At 35.1% G+C, this 12567-nt stretch overlaps 1 protein-coding gene across 5 annotated transcripts in view; it reads right to left on the bottom strand.

Annotated features, from left to right (window-relative positions):
* FCHO2 (FCH and mu domain containing endocytic adaptor 2) overlaps positions 1-12567 on the bottom strand; it is a 93272-nt gene that overhangs the window by 27691 nt on the left and 53014 nt on the right. For 3 of the 5 annotated variants that reach the window (XM_042875188.1, XM_042875190.1, XM_042875192.1), the window contains 6 exons: positions 7817-7871; positions 5512-5690; positions 5052-5066; positions 4588-4612; positions 3756-3798; positions 3018-3112 (listed from right to left, as the gene is read on the bottom strand). In XM_042875188.1, coding sequence (XP_042731122.1) covers positions 3018-3112; positions 3756-3798; positions 4588-4612; positions 5052-5066; positions 5512-5690; positions 7817-7871 — 412 coding nt within the window. The remainder of the gene's footprint in view (positions 1-3017; positions 3113-3755; positions 3799-4587; positions 4613-5051; positions 5067-5511; positions 5691-7816; positions 7872-12567) is intronic. The other 2 variants (XM_042875189.1, XM_042875191.1) reach the window with 1 other exon arrangement.

The raw sequence follows: 12567 nt of genomic DNA, 5'->3' as shown, positions 1-12567 counted from the left end.
ATTTAAACGTACACATTAGTAGCATAGGTCTGTAAAGTTTTCTTTCTGTCATGAACAAGAACATGATCTAAGACCAGATAAACAGATACTTAACACAGCTTTCTCTTCCTGACATTTTTATGTATTTTATGTACTTAGGTTCTGAAAACATCATTCAAAGCCTTTGAAATGCAACTGTAAATCTCATACTAAAACTATGGGGAAATGTGCAGGATTATTTTTAAAAATGCCTGTTTATAAAAATGGGGAAGATAAATAAAAAAAGCATTTATAAAGTATCAGTAGATCACTAAAAATGTATGCTGGGTTTGTTCAAGATAATAAAACTAGCTTAAATTCTAATAAAACAGGATTATTCATGGATGACCAAAGTTTACTTCTATGCTGCATAAACCACAGCCTGCAAAAATACCAGAGTGGTTTAGGTGTTCAATGATTAACACAATTACAAAACAGTATTCTAAGAAATGCTTTAACAGGAAAAAGACAGAAATATCTATGGGACGTGATAGATCATACTTCGTATACAGAGCAAAAAATTTATTGTATATTTAAGCAATTTAAGTTTTGGATTGAAACTGTTAAAACCTTTCAACAGCAGTAGTATCTATATTAACATTCAAGTTGGAAATGAAACACTCATTTCTAAAGGTTTCAGAAGAGAATCAGATCAAAGTTGTGTACTTTTAAAAGCTGCAGGGTAATGAGCATCAGAAGCTAACTTAATTTAAACAACAATACAAAATACTGCAATTCAGTAAAAAAAAAAAAATTCCAAATATATTACTACTTTCATACATTTTGGAAAACTCTCTATTTAATTGCATGGGTCATTTAACTAATGTAAACAGCTTAGTTAATTCCTAGAACAATCCTTTTAATAATTATTTAGCAGAGAAACATTACAAAGGCAAAATATCTAGATATTCAGATATTTCTCATATCTGAAATTGACTTTCATATCTAAGATTGGCTTATGCCCACAAGGCGCTATATTCCACCAGTTTCAATAAAATGTAGGGATTTGCACATAAGCCACTTTTAGGAGGTGCAAAGCCATGTGCAGACTTCCCCTGAAGTCTGGCTACTGATCCCAATGATCTGTCACTGCTCATGAGCCAGAGGCTGTTCTCTCCACAGTTCTGCACACTGAGGAGGGACTGTATGAACTTTTTCTAATCTGCTTTATTCTCCTACCCATGAGTAGCAAAAAATAAACTAATCACAAACCAAGCTTCAGTTGGCAGATATGGCCCTCCAAGTCCCACATTTCAGGCAGCATGTAGGCCTCTGTCTAATACCAGGACAGAACATAACCTGTCCCACAGGATAGTTCTTGGCTGTCTTGAAAGCTATGCCACCAAGTGGAGGAGTTACAGGAGGAAATGAGCAGGCTGTGTAACATCAGAGGGAAAGGACAGAAGCTGGTGACTTCAGGCACTAAAAGGAAAGCTTCTGCCTCTCCTAAAGGCTTACAATTGAGGAGGTTCACTGCCCTCACAGCTGAAGACACGAGCCTACTTGCAGTCAATGTACTACTCCTTAACAATGCCAGCTGGAAGACTACCTGGAAAAAGAAGGTCATATAAAGGGTGACTCCCTGCCGTACAGGGAGTCAAAAAGGACAAAGGCATGCATCCATCAACTCAAGCTATCAACTAGGGAGGTTTGCTTCCTGCAGGGAGCCTAAATCTAGGATACTGTGGAAGGACTGCTAAAGCTGACCGCTGAACCCTGTAACTACTAATCCCTCCATTCTTCCATGTGAAGTATACATGATACCTCTAATTCATAGTATCAGCACTAACTACAGATTTCTGCTGGGAGCAGTAATCAATAGCATGGGGCTTAGGTTGTCTTCTATGCAATCTTGCTGGTGAGAGCATGAGAAGGGCACTAATAAAACAGGCCAGGAAATCACTGCAAAACTGGTGGCAATAACAGGGTTTGGGGTTCTGTGACCATTAATCCTTGTATATACATCAGCATCTGCTTGGGAAAGATTGAATACACCTCGATTTTAACGTTATTTTTACCACTAGCATAGCTGACTTCATAGGGATGGTGGGGTATGGAAAGAGTAACCAGTGGTCCTACAGGGAGCTGGTGATAGTTGTGGAGCAAACAGAAGAGGAAGAAATCACAAAATCAACAATATGGGGCTTAAGTGGAGTCACCTTCAGTGCTTGCATGCAAGCGAGGAAACATCTACAAAGCACTGTCATGGAGAGATTCCCCAAACCCCTTCTACAAACATTTCAAGCTGGGGCACCTCTATGAAGTGCCTGTACACCAAAGCACAAAGTATGGGGAATAAACACAAATTAGATATTTGTGTGCAGTTACAGGTCTATGATCTATGACCAAAGCAATAATATAGCTAAAAAAACAGATTATTTTGAGAAAACACAACTTTTTTTCAGCATAATTCACTCACATACATACAATTCACTTCCTCTCAGGTGGTGCAACAACTTTCCCCTCAGCCCCATGCAGCCTCAGTCCTGCCCTTTTCTCCCATTGCCCCCCAGTTCTGCCCACACATCTCATAACAGAATAATGAATTCATACAGAAAACAGACTCTTCACTGCAAAGCGTTATGGAGGCTTTGTACTAGATAGTTCAGCAGCCTCCTCTGTAAAGAAGAAATCCATTCCTGTTCAAAATGGATGCTCAGCTTGGTTCATAGTTGCTGCAATATCCTCCATTTATGTTTCAGCCCTATTAGCAAAAAAATTTGACTATGTTTTTCTTTCAGCACAGATAATCAATTTTGGAAAGGAAGAGAAGGAGAGAAAAAAACAAAAGCAAGATAGAATTTTCTAAAGGTTTCTTGTGTTCCTCCTTCCCGTTTGCTCCCCAGCTTAAAAGCTTGATATATCATACCTTCCGTATTATTCATAACATGGGATATCTTTCATTTTGGCAATTTAAACACATGCAATTACAAAAAAAATATCCACAGAATATCCCAAAGAATATGCAGAAAACACTTTCCTGCTATCAAATATCTCACCTGAGGAGGATGAGGAAGCCAAGGAGGCTGAAGAGGAAGATTCGAGCGAACTGCTAAACAGTGGATCCCATGCCAGAAGGTCACTGTTCCCCTTTCTATAGTAAGAGTTACAATTGGAATATAAATAAAAGGCACACATGACAGTCGAACTACAGCACTGATAGTTCATCTGTGGTATTCATTAGCTTTTGCATCTAAAAGTAAACGCACTTACAAATTGTAGAACTAGTCTACACATAATTACACTATATGCATTGACCCTTTTATTACTTTTGGGCAACTTTGTGTATGGACATATGTCATTTTGCTAGTATGTATATGTATGTATTCTCACTTTCAGCAAGACGTACATCTACAAACTGATTTGTTTCAGCAATATATAAGCAATATGTAAACTGTCCCAATTCTGGGCTTGTGATCTCAAGCACTTTGCAGTGGAACACTGTGCAATGGAAACTAAACAAAAAAAGCAATAATTTTTGATCGCGTAATTTTAAATACCAATTGAGACATCACAAAGAAGAAAACGCATTAGAAAGGGAAAAGCAAGCAAACAAAAATCTTCAATGTTACATTATTACTCTTTAATTCTTATAATGCTGGAGATGCTTAAAATAGCAGTCATCTGAAAATTTCAACGACTTTCTGAGTACTGGAGAAAAATAAGACCAAATCTTCACCCTCCCCCACCTCCACCCTGCAAACTTAATTTGACATAATTTTAGAAGTTGAACTTACTCATTTGTTGGAGCCGAAAGCTTCGATTTTGTTAACTCCTCACCTAAGCAAAAGACGAAATAATAAGACCAAAGCTATGGTATGGTAAAATATAAATATTTCTGCTTCATTATAAAAATATAGTAGATGTTTATGATTGCTGTTCAAAGCTAATTACGAATTATTAAGAAAATGTATTATTTCAGATAATGTAAATTCAGATGCTCCTGAAATACCTTCTGAAGCAAGGGGACTATACAGAGCAAAGCATTTTGGAAGGAAGTATTTCTTTAAATCACTTCAAATCTCTTCCTCAAATTAAACTGCTTACATTGAGTTTATTCTTCAGCAATTCTGGCTTGTTTTCTCACTTAACAAAGAAAACCAAACAACCTAGAGGACTGAGACTCACACACTCCGCTTTCCTGGTCAGGTTTTGTATTTTTGGTTTTAGATCAGACTACTTTGCAACTTTGGGAATAATACTTAAGATGGTAGAAGGGCTCACACAAGAGTAATCTCCGTTTGACTCTTGGACTTGTTCTTCATCACAGTCACAGTCTCATCTGATTCCCAGCACAGGGAACAGTTAAGTATATAGAAAATGAAAAGATCTTTGGAGGTTACTAGCTGCTTTGAAATTTTGACCAGACAAGCTAGTTTTGTCCTTTGAATTGACTATGAGTAGTTTGTTTGAAGGAAAATATCAAAAAGGTATCCAGAATTGACAAGATAAATATTTTCCTACTTAAAATACTGAGTAAGTTCATTTCTGAAACAATAAAAAAATCTATTTTCATGCTAGATCAAAAAACTAACATAAACAGACTAGAAGTTAAACAGTCACACTTACTGGATGAATTTCGATTCATTTGTGCCTGAAACAGAAGAAGAAGAAAAAAAATTTAAACCAATTTCCAAACAGAATGCTTAATAGTCTTAGGGCTCATATTTCCACTCTACTTTCTATGAGATATTTTGCTTTCAAGACACCAGGTAAAACATTCTGGAGCTTATAGAAAACCAGAACAGGACCTGTGACAGAACTAATGCACACTCACAACATGGAACAAGAAAAGGCAGGAAAGAAGACTGCTGAGCTGATAAAGTCAGCAGTATGACCACACAACTTTGCAGGCTAGGTCAGGAAGATACAATAGTTTTCATATCTCACTGTACATCTGACAGATAAATCATTCCTCAGCCTTTCTCAATACACTGTTGTACTATTTTAAGCATAGTACATTTTCTCTCACACATAGTACACTCATTTGATTTTAAATAAAAAAGATGAATAAAAAGCCATTTTGTACTTACAGGACTGTGTCTCTGCTTTCAAAACATGGGGAAAAATAGAAAAATCGCCATTAGTATTTTAATGTTACATATAGTATCTTCCTTGTTATCAAAGCCATCATAATTCTGATCTAAGTATTGTACTAGATAAATTCAAAACTATTTGTAGTACCATGGCTTGATGTGAAGGATCATTCTGTGATTAGGCAGAATGCACACAGTGAAGCTGCACCTTACAAACTACACATATCCACATTATATAATCAGTTTTAAAAGTCTGAGCACTCCTAAGACTTACAGGAAAGCTAAAATCTAAGGGAGAATTATTTTATATTGCAACAAAGTGCATTAAGGGAAACTTACTCTGCAATGAAAAGAACTTGAATATAGAATAAGTTCTGGATAGTAAATGGAATATTTACAGTAAAGATTCCTTATGACTTTTCTTCTCATTAAAAATACAAAGAACAAAATTACTTACAGATGTTGCTGGAGAAAGAGCAATGTTCCCTATAGAAACTTTTAATTCATCCAATGAAGGCATAGTGTATTGAGAACTATTATTTGGCTGTACAGGTTTTATTTCTATATGGAACCTCCTGGGTTCATCATCTTCAGAGTCAGAATCACTGGATGAATAGAAATGGTTCTCTTTGATATGTTTTTCTCAGTTAAGGTGGAAATGACAATGGAGTGTCCATGGTACCTCTGCCAAGCATAACTGCAGAGGAAGCAGGAGTAGCAGCCATTACAACTTGCCATTTCTGCAGAGTGGTGCTGACAGTTTCACTGCAAAAGATGCCAGCTACACAGAAGGCTGTCCAGTAAATGAAACACTACTGTCAGCCTACAAAGGAATCACAGTGACAACACAGCCTTCAAAACTAGCAAAATATATGTAGTAGTGGTTCTTTATATGATTCTTCATATGCATATAAATTCCATTGGGTAAAAGCTCTGAAAGGTCTATTCTAATTCTTAAAAGTGCATTTATTTTTACAAGAAACAAACTGCAAAACTTCCTGCACTCTAACACAAAAAGTATCTTGCTGTCTGGGTGAAGAACACATAATCTATATATTGCTTCTGTTATTTTCACTTTGAAAAAAGACAGCCATATGAACAAAATCTCTTCAAAGCATTCCCTGACAAATGTCAAAACCCTAAACCCTAAAGGCATTCCAAATCCAATTCAACTGACAGATTCCCTGAGATCTGGTGAAGCAATATTCAGATATCTAAATCTTAGTCTGTTCATCCTCAAAAATCGATTACATCTGGAAAGCACAATTTTAAAGACAAGTCATTTTTTATTTCAGAAAACTGCTTTCTTTTGAAAGCTTCTGAGTTTCAAGATTCATTTCCTACCCATCAGGCTGTTGTACACAGCTTTTGTAAAGTGGCACAGGCTGACCACTGAAGTCTATGAAATGGTTACTGGCAAAGATCAGTTGAGATGTGAATGCCTTGAAATGAAAGGTCACTTCATGAAAGTTTTTTCAACACTTAAGACTGGCCTTACAAAGCCTGACTGCCAACAAATCATCTTAAGAGTTCCCATATGCAGAATAAATAACCATCCTTGGATGCTATTGGAAGGAAAAGAAGAAAACTGATGACTTCCTGAATCTGGCCAAGAGATTCTGAAGCTGTGGTATAACCTAGCTGACAAGGATTGCAAATCACTAAGCTTTGCCACTAGATGTACAGACTTTTCCATTTCCTCATGACAGAAAGGATAATGGAGAAAAGAATGTCTGGGTGAATCATTTACAAAGAATGAACGTTATTCACTCCTGTCTCCATTTCATAACTATACATAAAGCATGAAGTAATGACGTTCCCCTCAGAACTGAATAATAGTCTTTCATTTTTATATTGGTTTTGTAAATAAGAAATAATGTGACTGTTTTTACCAGCAAAGCAAACTTCCCTGGGGTCAGCAGAAGAATATTCTGCAAAGTTGATACGAGCAGAGAAGCTCTGAAGGATTGACACACATTAAGGTGCTTTCAACCAAAAAAATGTTGTACTATTTAAGGTAAATTCAAGTGTAAGTTTACTTTTTATTTCTAGTCTCTCCCCAGAAAAGCAGAATACATTCCCAAAAATCAGTGATTTTGCTAAGGGATTGCTTAGACCTATCACAAGCCAGATCTCACGTCCTGAGCACAGCCTGTTTCTGATGGGAGAAAGAGGAAAAAATCTTTTTCTTCAGAGAAAGAGCAGAAAAAATCATGAGCTTCCATGAAAAACGACTCATGGCAAAAACTTAATCAACTTACACAACAACTATTAACATACAATAAAAACTCTGTGTGCTGGAATGACTTCACTAAGAAGCAGAAGTTCTATTTCTGGACTGTTGGCATTCCTAATCTTTTTAATGAGGTTATAAAACCGTGGAGAGGGTGCAGGTATAGAACCAGTAACTGTTTACCCTGTGTAAGATAGTTCTACTTTATGAACTCTCTGAAAGCTTTTCACAGAGAAAGGCCTGCATGGCTACCTTCAAGTTTTTGTTCAGATCTTTGCTGTCTTTAGACAAAGAACACTCTTACCATTCCTAATACATCAGATTTAAATTTTAACGTTTACACACACACACAGAATCAAGGCTAGACAAAATTCAACATAGTTTGCAGAAACCGTGAACACAAGAATGCAAATTTGAAACACAAGTACCATGACATTTTCCTCTGCTTAACTGTTTAATCAGTATTCTCCCTCTTCAAAAGATTATTACAAGATCAAATAAATTAGCACAGTAATAGTGAAAAGGATATCCTGTGTTGTTTCTGGTTTAATGCTGTATCCTTCATCATCTACATCAGGAATGTTCTAAAACAAAACAACAAAAAAGGTATTGACAAGTAAGTAAAAAAAAATTCTTACATTCAACTGGATCTTATACAACTGACAAACTGAAATTTGATTATGATGGCTAATTAAAGTAATCACTATTTAACATTAATTATTGCAGTTATTTCAAGTTATTCTCTATAGATAAAAAGTAGAAAATGCAACAAAACAACCTCCACGTTTCCTGTGAAAATACATTTCCTGTGAGTCTCAATCACCTCCTTTATTTTGTTTTTTTTTACCAGTATGCCACCAGTATTTTGCCAGTATGCTACCAAAAAGGCCAGAAGATAACAGAAGTATGTTAGGTAAGTAAGCCTACAATTCTTTTTGCCCTAAATATTTTCCCAGTTTCTACTTCTAATTCCTTCAGTTAAAGCACTGAAGGTTCTGATGATGCAGGAGCATAAATTTACTAAGCACTGGTCAAAACTTCATTATGCGAGTAAAAGCATTCCAGGTTATAACAGCCTGCAAATTTTCTCCCCCTTGAAAAGTCAGCAAGACTGCACTGGTGCTTCAGCAAAAGGTATCTACATTAAGTAAAAACCACGGATGAAACTTAAAAGACATCTCCAGCACTGGGCTGGATTTTAAAAGCTACTGAACAATCAGGAATTTCAGTTTTTCAGGTACTGCAGATAATTAAATATATAAACTGAGAAAATTGCACTAAAAATAATTTAGAATGCTAGCTAATGACTTTGTTTCACAAAAGCACTTTGGAACAGAGAGAAACAAGTTTCTAGTAGGATAATCTCAATTTTAATTATATGGGAAAAAAAGCCCAACTTGTTTATATTATATACAGACTGATATACTTTCATATACGGCTAATTATCCCATTCAAAACAGAAGAATAAATGAAAAGACCATGAGTGACTTTGTGAACTGAGCTGCCACAAATAAGATTATTATATAAAAAGCAGAACCCACACATCTTCAACATGTACCGATTTTATCAGTTTCAATTTTTAATACAAACATGAAGATTCACACTAAAAAAAAAAAAAAAAAAAAAAAAGACATTTATTCTAATTTACCAACAATTTACCTGTATTGTATTTGAAAACAGGTAGTGGGAGGCAATCTGAATGAAAGCAAACTTTACATTATGGCCAAAATACATCTTTCTGATGTAAGTCATTAGATACAAGAAGATAACTTACACTAGAAACTTCTAGTGAGCTAGAAAACAGCCAGAAAATCTAAAATTTGAACTTGGGTTTAAAGACATATTCAGCTTGAATTGATTTAGATAAGCATAAAACTGCTGTCCTGCAGAAATCACAAATGGGGCGTCTTGTATGTTATTGTCATGTCCTTCTAAACTTAGCAATTGTGAATTAAATTGAATTAATTTAAATAAAGATCAAACTTTTTGCCAAAAGGATTAGGAAACACTTAAGAATAGGTGACAGCATACCTAATTAGAAAGCACATTAAACTACAGACAGTAAAACTGTATAAACTCATACTATTAAATATAGAAGATTTAGGTGCAATTTCTTTAAACTTTTAAGACATGGCCACACTGCTATTTGATTAAAAAAAAAAAAGAAGAAGAACTGGAGAAAAAAATGTAATAAGAGTAGGATCACACGGTCCAGTACCTTAGCTCTACTTGCTCAAATCAGGGTTCTTAGCTACGCTTGACCTCAGGCCGACCTTGTTTATATGCCAAAAAACACTAATGAAACCTGACATCCAAGTAAACAGAACAAAAACATATAGCTAGAGGGTTCTTACATGTTCTTACTGCAACTTCTGAATTCTGCAGTTGTTGTAATAGTAAATTTTCAATAGATAAGGATCATTCATGGTTAAGATGAATTGAAAAACTACAAAAGTCTTTAAACATACAACATTCAGTTCTTCTCCCAGCCCAGGCATATATGTAAAAGATATTATTACTGGGGAGATGCAACACAAACAACAGAGTTCACAAATATGCCTGCTTTGATTTAAAATTGGGAAAAAAAACCTTTGTTTGCAGAAAATGTTCTCATTGCACTATTTTAATCCATTCTCTAAAATAAATTGCATCTGTCAAAGGTACTGAAATCTTAATATTCTTAAAAGTATTCAATTTCCTAGCATTTTTGCCTTAACTACTTCTGATCTAGCAAAAATATTTGTAACAACAATTTATGAGCAATGTCACTTCAGCACATTGCTTGTATGCCTAACTTCCTGCAAAAAGTCAGCTAATATGCTCATAACAGAATTTGACTTGTAATTCTTTCTTCCTATTTTGAAATTCAAATATATAATTTGAAATTATGGACCTTACATAGTGTAAGCAGAATCAGAAATCATTAGCTTTACGTTTCCAGGTTTCTCAGTGATTCAGATTGATTTTGTAAAAAATTCTGATCACTCTTAACATATTTTCTGCTTTCTACAATACTGAAATTGTGTTTTTGTATAAACTATTAAAAAAAGGGTGGGTACCAACTGTGTCATATACGAGTAGCATGTTAACTAAAAATCTTACAAATTAATTCCAAAATACTGTTTTCACAGAGAACTGCTTTCCTTACTTTCTAAAACATGAGACTATTATTTACTAATATCAAATTTCTTAACAGCAGCAGAAGATACAGCTCTTTGGGTAAATTATATATTCACAAATTTCATATTAAGGAAGATATTTGCATTTAGTTTGATAAGCCTCCTCCAAACTCCTACAAAGACAGAACTGTAAGTCAGGTGTGTCTTTTAAGTACTAGGCATGCTATAGTCAAGTCCTGATTTGCCTACCATGCAGAAATGAAGAAAAAAAACACAACATCCACTTCTGAACTTCATCACAGAGGAAGATCATCTTTGCAAACTTTGGTTTTCCATAAGAAATAGTTATTAGTATGATTAGGAATTCAGGTTTAGCCCCCCCATAATAACTCTATTTGTTTCCAGGAAAAAAAAAAAAAAAAGCTCAATATGGATATGACTTGAATTCTGGATGTTTGCAGATGTGATACAACACACGGATTCATGTCAAATATAGTTTCAAGTATATATATACATACAGGCATACATATACATTTTTATATGTATGTATATGCATACTGGTAAAAGCATGCATGTAACAAAAGTACATTTATAACTTTTTCTTGGCCTTAGTAAGTTTCACAGACTTTCTGGGCTGAATTTCTTTTTGAAGAAATGTAACAAAAGGACATAATAAATAACAAAGTAAAACTGCAAATACAAGAAGTATGAGGGCTTGGAATTCTATTGCCAAAACTCATTTTCAGAATTTTAGTCAACACTTTGTTAATTAAATGTTATGTCTCACCTACAATCTAAAAACAACGGGAGAAACCAAAGTGCTACCTTGTCACCGATTCCTTAAAGGTAGATAGGAAGTAAAAGAGAAGAACATTTGAAGTATTTTGCAGTCTAGCTATTTCCTTTGTCCCTTCATCAGCAACAGAAGAACTGCTCATAGCTCAGTTACTGGGCCAAAAAATAGACTTAACTGAACTTCAGCAAGATTTCTACCTTTCTTCTCCTCTTGGCAATCTACAATGATTATGAGAGCTTCTTATGTCATCTTCCTCAAAGTATGCTGCAAATTACGACTGAGCTGAACAGTTTTCTATTTCTTTTTTTTCCATTGGAATTCTCTGCCATTTTACCGAAGAAGACTGACTTCCTTCTGCATATTCAGGTGGAGAAAAATCAAAGTAAGCAGTTGATGCTTGTAGCCTGAAAGAGCAGGAAAAGGAGCCTCTCCACTTTTAATAAATTTGAGATGCCAATTTGACCCAGGTAAACCCTGAAGTACAAAGGTTTGAATGACATTCTCAGGCTCCTCTCTTTAGGATACCTAATAACACATACACACGCAAAAACCCACAGCAACACAGAAGAAGAGAGTAGCCACTCATTTTGTCCCATTGACAGAGGTGCAAGAAAAACAAGGTATTTGGAGTGTTCCACCTGCAACTGTGGCTAGAAAGGCTCATGTCCTATAATAGCAGCAGCTATTCTAAACTGTGTCAGTAGGAGATAAATATTACAAAATGTAAGCAAAAAAAAAAAAAAAAAAAGACTGAATAAAGAAATTTATAATTATGGTTATACTTATTCTCCATAAATTAAGAGTACAGTACTTCCAAATTGAGCCACTTCTTACCAATAAAAAGTCTATAAATCTAGATAATCTGAATTATATTATACATATGAGGTTAATGAAAACTTTTGGATGCCTCAGTGTATTTGTTTTCATTATAGTTTCCTATATAATAAAAAGGTCCAGCATTACACTCTGTGCATTTGTGACTCCCTTCTTAATTACTTTTGAACTTACTGGACAATTTCAAATGGATTTGACAGAACAGAGGACTCAAAGATAATTGCATTACTAGAGTTTTCATGAAAAAAAGCAGTGAAGTAGAAGAGAGGGAGCTGCTAGTATTCCAGACGGGAAGGTCCGCAATCAAAACTCAGACCTTACTGGACACAAGTGAAATCCTGTAAATACTTTACCAAAAGAAAAGGTTCTGCTAGAGCTTTTAACTTCCTGTAGACCTAGGAACACGTCAAACCTATTAGTTCTGCCCATGTAGCAACTTGCTAGGTAATGAACATGTATACACAGCCAAACTTCAGCTGTTATCTCTTTCTTGTATACACGCTGTTAGCTGTCTATTTTCTTAATTATCAA

This window comes from Lagopus leucura, unplaced genomic scaffold, assembly GCF_019238085.1.
Source record: "Lagopus leucura isolate 7727_CA_CO unplaced genomic scaffold, USGS_WTPT01 Super-Scaffold_100014, whole genome shotgun sequence".
NCBI classification, from domain to species: Eukaryota; Metazoa; Chordata; class Aves; order Galliformes; family Phasianidae; genus Lagopus; species Lagopus leucura.
The sequence above is the reverse complement of the archived record's forward strand: the minus strand, read 5'-3'. Positions and strand labels throughout refer to the sequence as shown.